At 35.8% G+C, this 8,432-nt stretch overlaps 1 protein-coding gene across 2 annotated transcripts in view; it reads left to right on the forward strand.

Moving 5' to 3' along the window:
- Positions 1-1,054, forward strand: part of LOC114324962 (gustatory receptor 68a-like) — a 30,816-nt gene extending 29,762 nt beyond the window's left edge. For both annotated transcript variants that reach the window (XM_028272892.2, XM_028272890.1), the window contains exon 2: positions 767-1,054. In XM_028272892.2, coding sequence (XP_028128693.1) covers positions 767-1,024 — 258 coding nt within the window. In that variant the 3' untranslated portion in view covers positions 1,025-1,054. The remainder of the gene's footprint in view (positions 1-766) is intronic.
- The last annotated feature ends 7,378 nt before the right edge of the window (positions 1,055-8,432 follow it).

Below are 8,432 nucleotides of genomic sequence, written 5' to 3' on the forward strand. Positions count from 1 at the left end.
TTATGTAAATGTTTATATTACTGAATAGATAATTGAAGAACCTTTCAAATGAGCTAGCACACGACCCCTATTCTCATTTAAAAAAATCATCGATTACGTAATCACGTCCAGATGGATGACGTCACTAGTATATCATATATGCCACAATATCATAACTTAAAAATAAAAATCGACCTGTTTCGGGATTTTTCCTTAAAGTCGCCGGTTTACGAAATAACGAATTTATTCCTTTCATTTGCAACATACTGTCGGTGGAAAATAGTGTCGCGCACGCTTGATTGGCAATTAAAAAACAGAGGGGTTTTTGATATTGTATTGCAAAAAACTCTTCGGGATTTCATCAATAGATGTTTAAAGAATATCCACCTACCTTGACAACATTCAAATTTTCAGTTTTTCACATAGTTTTTGAGGACTAAAAATGGCCGATTTCGCAATTTTTCAATTTTTATTCGCTTATATGTCAAAAACTATCATTTTTAGAGAAAAGTCACTAAAGACCTTTTCTGTTTGGAATGATCCAAAAAACCTAAAAAAACTTTTTTTCCATACAAAAAAAATAATTTTAGGAAAAAAACAAAAAAAAAACGTTTAAAAAATTTTTGACCACCTTTTGGTCCTGGCGACATGCAAATTTGTTAAAAGGAGTCCTTTTTGAGTAAGATTGTGCAAAAAATACGAATTAAAATATTTTCCCTAGCGGATGCGCAGTGGCTTTCTGGACTATTATTTAAAGTGTTTTTACTTACTTCTAATATAATTTTAGGTATTCTCTTTAGCCATAATACTATCGTGTGACAAAGTTGAAAAAACCTCCAAAGAGCTAATTAACACATGCACCTATATATACGCGTCAAAGGGAAGCGAGGATGCATTGATGCTCTTAAATTTAGCTAAGGAACTTCGACCTAAATTTACCGCTGCAGGATTTTTCGAGATCAATCAACGCCTGTTGCCAACTTTTTTATCTAACTTGTCAACTTATTTAATTATCATCTTACAATTTAAATTTTCAGCTTTATAAATTATTAATAAACGACAAATAAATTTTGAATTGTCTTTAATTTTATAGAAATAGAAATAGAAATAGAAATAGAAATATGTATTCATCCTTTCAAGACATTTTTACAAATGTATAGGACAGGTCATATACAGTAATATAACTGTTACAAGCTAACATTGTTCAGCTACACAATTTTTTATAGGTACCTAACACCTAACACATATTATAAAATAACATATTTAGACTAACATTTTTAGACATTTTAGACTTTGTATATACAAAACAATTTATACATAAAAAATAAAATAATTTAAAATAGTTTATAGGCTATCGTCAAGGAATTCTTTGACTGAATAGTAGTATTTGGCTAATAATAAATTTTTGATTTTATTTTTGTAACTATTAAAACTAGCAATCTCCTGCATTTCATCGGGAAGTTTATTCTACAATTTCATTCCCATAAATTTAAAACTATTTTCTAATCTTGATGTTTTAAACTGGGGTATTCGGAGCTTATTACAATTTCTTGTATGGTAATTATGTCGATGAGCATTAGTTTCAAATTGATTGAAATTTTCTTTGACAAACAGAAGAGTGTGGTAAATGTACAGACTATAGAATGACATGATTTTGTATTTTATAAACGTTGGTTTACAAGTTTCCCGAAATTTTAGCCCGAATATTTTTCGAATATTCGAAATATTATTCGAATATTATACATAAAGTATGTTAAAAGTATAAATGTCGGAAATATAGTTTACTAAGTGCGAACCTTTACTGTTTTAAAGAATACGTTTTTAGCACTACGCATTATGTGCTTGGTAACTAATTGGAGTTCGTAAGTCCTAGGTGCTCGAAAGGTCACCCAAAGTGATCGAAAGTAGAACCGGAAGTCGATATTTGAACTTTTCGTGTAACTTTGCGCCGATTTATACACAATTTCACTAGTTTTAAGTCATTTTTACTAAACTCTCGGTTATAATCTTAAATGACTTCAAAACCGGAAGTAAACATTCAATCTCGACTTCTCAATAGGCTTCGATTGACATGTCACATGTACTATATCTGCGACTGTAATATCATAATAAGCACTTCCGGTTAGAACTTTTTAACGGGAAATAATATAAAAATCAAAAGTATAGATAGATTTGTTCTCGAAAAGGGCCGAGATAAGCGGTATGAATGTAGTATACATTTTTAAGTAAAAATAATAGGAGAATAAAAGTATTGATACAAAACTGTGTAGAGTGGTTAATAACCAACATTACGTATTAAATCGGCGCGTGAAAGGCGTATGTGGCGCCATCTGGGCAGTACATAATTTTTGGTGGGGAATTTTGATTTCATGTCCCAAAAACCCCCTTTTACCAAATTTCGTATTGTTCTCCCATGCCTGTCAGGAAATATTCAAGAATAAATAAAATAAAAGTTTAACTTTGACTTTAAAGTATTTCGGTTATCATCAACATTCGTAGTAAAGTAAGTTAGCTTAAATCGACCTATTTTAACCTCAGGAATCGAAGTTTAAGGTATGGCCCATTCGTTACCAAACACCCGTATATTATATTGCATGTGGATTGAAAGAGATTTTTCGTTTATTAAAAATAAGTTACAATAGTTTCTGTTCTTGTGGGATAGGTAATCACCGGAGGGACCGCAGACGTTCGGATACAATTAGCGTCTCTTTGTAAAGACTTTGAAGTTGACCTTTCAAAGTAAGAAGTGCAAAATCAACTGTACCATGCCAATAGACATTTAGTTGCCGAAGAATTAAGCTAAATAAAAAAATCTTGCGTATAAATTATAGTAATATAATTAGAGTACTACTAGGATAAAATATTGTAGGTATTTTAGTTAGGTGCAACCAAAAATAATAAAAAGAATTTCGTGGTACATGGCCACAACAAAAGATTAAGAACCACTGTTAATCTATTATTTATTTATACATAATACACTCACCGGCACAAAATTCCGCCATCCAAATTTTTTTATTAAATTTGACAATTTAACTTGCTAATATGTAGTAGCTGGATTACTAAATTTAACAATTTTTTTTTGCTTAAATGGCATTATACGGGGCTGAATGTGAGTATTGTATTTTCTCCTTTTAACTTTTAAAAATTCTGTGGAAAAATTGAAAGGCTGATTTTGTTAGATAATAATAATGTATTATTCTGGAGATATTCGTAAGATTTTGCTTTTTGAATTATCCGAATATCAACTGCACCATGCCATCATGTCTCTTTTCTTGTAAGAGCTGTACCATTTTTTGTACATAAAAAAGGTTGGATTGATAAGATTAGAATGGCCCGCATGCAACCCAGATCTTAATCCTATTGAGAATTTATAGGATGAACTAAAAATATGTAGCTATTCGCCTTCTCCTAGGCCTCCAAAAATTTTGTACAGTTATGGCCCTGGTAGAGGAATATCGGACTACTCCCCAGGCAAGGATAACACATCTTTATTCGATGCCAAACAGATTGCGAGCAGTCGTTGCTGCAAGAGGTGGACATACAGGCTATTGAATTGTTTTGTTTTGTTGTTAATTTTGTTTTGTTTTGTTAATTTTAGTGCGTTTGTTATTTTTAATTAAATAAACCTTCAAAGCAGTGTTTTTATTTACAGCTTTTACAAGAAAGAAATATTCAGATAATTCAAAAAACAAAACCTTAGTGATACCTCTAGGATAATACAAAAGGAGTACAAAACAAAATCAGGCCTCCAATTTTTCCACAGATTTTTTTAAATTTAAGAGAAAATACAACGCTTTTTATTCACCCCCATATAATGCCATATAAGCAAAAAAAAAATTACCGTGTGGGATGCGGGCCGCTAAAAAGAATACACCCACAGTATCTCCTACTGGTCGTAAGAGGCGAACGCAGGAGCAGCTGACCGCTGTCCTTACCCAACATTCCATCTCGTTCCATACCCATTTATTTACCAAGAACCTATCTCAGCTACACCCCGAGTGTCGGATGAGTCCTCTTGACCGTGTTTGAGTGGAAGAGGTCCTTTCTGCGCGGGGGGTGTGTGGCATATACATGTCGCGCACCCTACACACAAACTGCGTAACTTGCGCCTCTCCCCATTCACACACTCCTAATTTCCTCAGGGTAGCGGGTAGAGACTCTTCTATAAACCCAATAGGTGATAGTCCTACTTCAGGTATGCGACCCTGCCCACGCGAGCCTTGGTATATCTACTAAGTCCAAACAGTAGATACCATTGTCCTTTCCTACTAACCCTGTTTAAACAAATTTCCTTATTAGCACTCCCAACCAAAGGGGAAGGCAACGGGAAACCACCCCTTTATTTCACCCACGAAAGTTCATGATATGAGCAATAGCTGCGAAGCCTCGGATGATGAGCTTCGCGATCCGGATGGCACCCGGCGCATCTTCTCGTCCGGGGAGGAATGTGTGAAATCAGTTACCGGGCATGTAGACGTGACTCATCAGGCTTTACATGCGAAATGTGCTACTGGTGAAAAACAAAAACTTAATAAGCGCAAACCATACAACATAGCTACATGGAATGTCTGTGGTCTTTTACAACAGGGCAAACAAGCTATTCTGGAGAAGGAACTAGAACGAACCAATATCTCTGTGGCCGGGCTCTCTGAACTTCACTTCCGTAACGAGGGGCACTACATAACTAATTTGGGACATTTCATGTGCTTTTCCGGCAACACTAACAAAAGTATCAATGGTGTTGGCTTTTGGGTTTCAAAATCTCTTTCTCCTTATATACTGGGATATCAAGCTATCAGTGATCGTATAATATCCTTAAAACTAAATGAATCTCCCTCTATTGTCCATTTGATTCAGGTCTATGCGCCTACCTCAACTGCTGATGATGATACAACTGAATATTTTTTCAACGAACTGGAATCATATCTGCAAAATATCCCAAATAAAGAAATCGCTATCATCATGGGTGATTTAAACTCAAAAATCGGAGTTACTATGGCTGACGAACATATACGAAATATTGTGGGTAGATGTGGAATAGGTGAACGTAATTCAAGGGGAGACCGCCTTATCCAGTTCTGCTTTGACAATGACTTGACAATAATGAACTCTATGTATAAGCACCACCCCAGAAGATTGTACACTTGGATCTCACCTAACGGACGACACCGAAATCAAATCGATTACATAATGATAAAACATCGCTGGAAAACATTTATTAGCCAATGTAAAACACGACCTAGCGCTGACTGCGGCTCTGACCACCAACTTCTTTTTGCAACGCTAAAGCAAAAATTCAAGGCATGTGCTAGGATCCGAAACAAGAGGATATCAAAAATAAAAGATACACAACAATTTAAAAGCCAATGTAATGAAAGATTCGAAAATATTTTACCAACTATCGTCACTCATGATTCCGAAAAGATTTGGTTATCTTTTAAAAATACCTTGATACAGACCTTGACTGACTGCGAGGCACAGTCTAATGCCGTCTCAACCGGACCAAAAAAAGTGTGGATGTCTGAAGATACTTTTGACCTCGTTGAAGAACGTAGAAAACTTAAAATTGCTGGAATCGAGAACCCTCTCAGGAATTCCCAGTACCGACAGCTATCTAGAGCTATTCAGGCTGCTTGTAGACGAGACAAAAACAAACATATAGAGAAAATCTGCAGAGAAATTCAACTACATGCCGACACAAATAACACCAAAGAACTCTTTGATAAAGTCAGACTACTCACACGTAAATTCAAGCAGAAATCTTGGTCTATCAAAGATGATGAAGGTAATGTACAGACGGATTTGGACAAGGTTATTGATGTTTGGAGGGCGTATTGTAAGTCTTTATACGCCAATACGGACCAGATGCCAGCGGACACCCCGTTTGTACCTGACTGCCAGACCTCCACTTTCCATTCTCCTTCAACAGAGACACACCACACTAGTTTTGAATCTGAACCCGACATACTTTTTTCCGAGGTGGAATTCGCTTTAAAAATACTTAAGTTAAACAAAGCAGCAGGATATGATCTCAGTACTGCAGACGTCTTGAAGCATCTTCCAGAATGTGGAGTGAAAATATTACATCGATTGTGTAATGAAATACGGCACACAGGCGTCTGGCCTGAGGATTGGAGAAAGACCATAATCATACCTCTTCATAAGAAAGGTTCAACAAATAATTGTAACAACTACAGGGTATTAGCTCTAATATCACACGCCAGTAAGGTGATCCTCTACATACTGCAACGGCGTCTAGAAAACTTCATAAGTTGGCAAATAGCACCTGAGCAGGCTGGATTTGTAAAGGGCAGAGGTACTAGAGAACAAATCCTTAATGTAAGAAACATCATAGAAAAAGCCAGAGAATACCAGATCCCGATATTTATATGTTTCGTCGATTATACAAAGGCCTTTGATAATGTTAGATGAGACAAACTATGGAACATATTGACGACAATGGGTGTACCTAAACACTTGACTCACCTTATTAGCAAACTGTACCAAGATAACCTGGCATATATTCGAATAGACGGATACCTGTATGACAAATGCACTTTGGAGAAGGGAGTACGCCAAGGATGCGTTTTATCTCCCTTATTATTTAACATCTATTCGGAGTTCATAATGCGCAGAGTCTTGGATGGTTGGGAGGGAGGAGTAAACCTAGGTGGTGTTAAGATATCTAACTTGCGTTTCGCATATGACACTACACTTCTAGCCTCTACTCCAGAAGAAATTACTGAATTATTAAAAAAACTCGAGGTAGAAAGTGCTAAATTTGGACTCATGGTTAACTACAACAAAACCAAAATCATGGTTATTGATCGCCAACAACAGTTTCCTGAAACCCAAACTATTGCGGGATGCGAGGTAGTCTCATCTATGATATATCTTGGAGCTCTAGTTAACAACACAGGCAGTTGTGAACCTGAAATTAGAAGACGCATTCAACTAGCAAGAGCAGCAATGAGTGAACTAAACGGGGTCTGGCGTGATCGTCACATTACTATGACAAACAAAAAGAGACTCGTTTCAACTCTGGTCTTTTCCATATTTTACTATGCATGCGAGGCATGGACAGTCAAAGAATCAGATAGACGACGTATAGACGCCTTTGAAATGTGGACATGGAGACGCCTGCTTCGAACTCCATGGACAGCTCGCCGTACAAATATCTCGGTTCTGGATGAAATTAAACCGGATCAGCGTCTCTCCAGTACCGTTTACTCTAGAATTTTAAAGTTCTTTGGTCATATCCATCGAAGTGATCACAAAATGGAGCGGTTGGTGGTCCAAGGAAGGCCTCAGACTCAACGCCAACGCGGAAGATCTCCACAGCGATGGGCGGACATTACTAAAAAGCTTCTCAACAAACAGTATACTGAGGCAATACATGTAACTGATGACCGCGACCAGTGGAGAAATATTATCAATCAAACTGTCCGAGCTGCTGAAGCCCAATTATGAACCACAACACATCTACTAAGATGTTAATGACTATGATGATGAAGCAAAAAAAAATTTTTGCCGGAATAATAACAAAAGACATTGATACATGTACCTACAAACTGATGCAAGAATCTTGAAAATCGGAATACAAATAAAAAAGTTATAGATTGTCAAACTTAACCAAAAATTTTGGGTCGCGGAATTTTGTGCCGGTGTGAGTGTATATTAGCTGACATGGAACTTAAACTACAGACAGAAAAATTAAACCCAATAAACTGGAGAGTTAGGAAAATTAAGGGAGCTTATTGTATATGTTATTTTGTATGTCTTTTATGTAGTGTTTTTAAGCCTTTTGGTTGGTCTTTCATCGGAAGTCCCCCCAAGGAAAATCTCTATATCCGCCACTGTGAATTAAGAGCCTGTTTTTCCTCAATATTTAGCCTTTTTACTGTGTGTTGCTTAGAAATAATCATGAACCTGGTTTTCTTAACGTTCATTTGTAGTCCATATTTTATAGTCCTGACTTGATGTAATATATTTACTAATTGTGGCAGTTCTTCCAGATTCTAGACTGTCTGCAAAAATAGCGGTATCGTCTGCAAATCTTATGTTGTTCAAGACTTTTCCGTTTATTGATATACCTTGTTCTTCCTCTGATATTGCTTTCTTTAAAATAGCTTCGCTGTACAGATTGAATAACAATGGAGACAACACGCAACCTTGTCTAAAACTTTTGTAAAAGACAAACCTGGCTTTTACAATATACATTATAACAATGTACCTACATTATGCTATTAATATTAAATAATGACTTAAAATAGTCCTGTATTATACGTCATTGATATTAAATGAAAATTTTTTTATCTTTAAAACTCATTTTTATAACTACTTTAATTATTTAATTTTATGTTTATATTATTTAGAGTTTTATATTTTACTAGTGAAACGTGATTCTTTTATGGAGATTACCAAAAGCACGAAAGCGCGATAACACGATAGAA

This window comes from Diabrotica virgifera, chromosome 1, assembly GCF_917563875.1.
Source record: "Diabrotica virgifera virgifera chromosome 1, PGI_DIABVI_V3a".
Taxonomy (NCBI): domain Eukaryota; kingdom Metazoa; phylum Arthropoda; class Insecta; order Coleoptera; family Chrysomelidae; genus Diabrotica; species Diabrotica virgifera.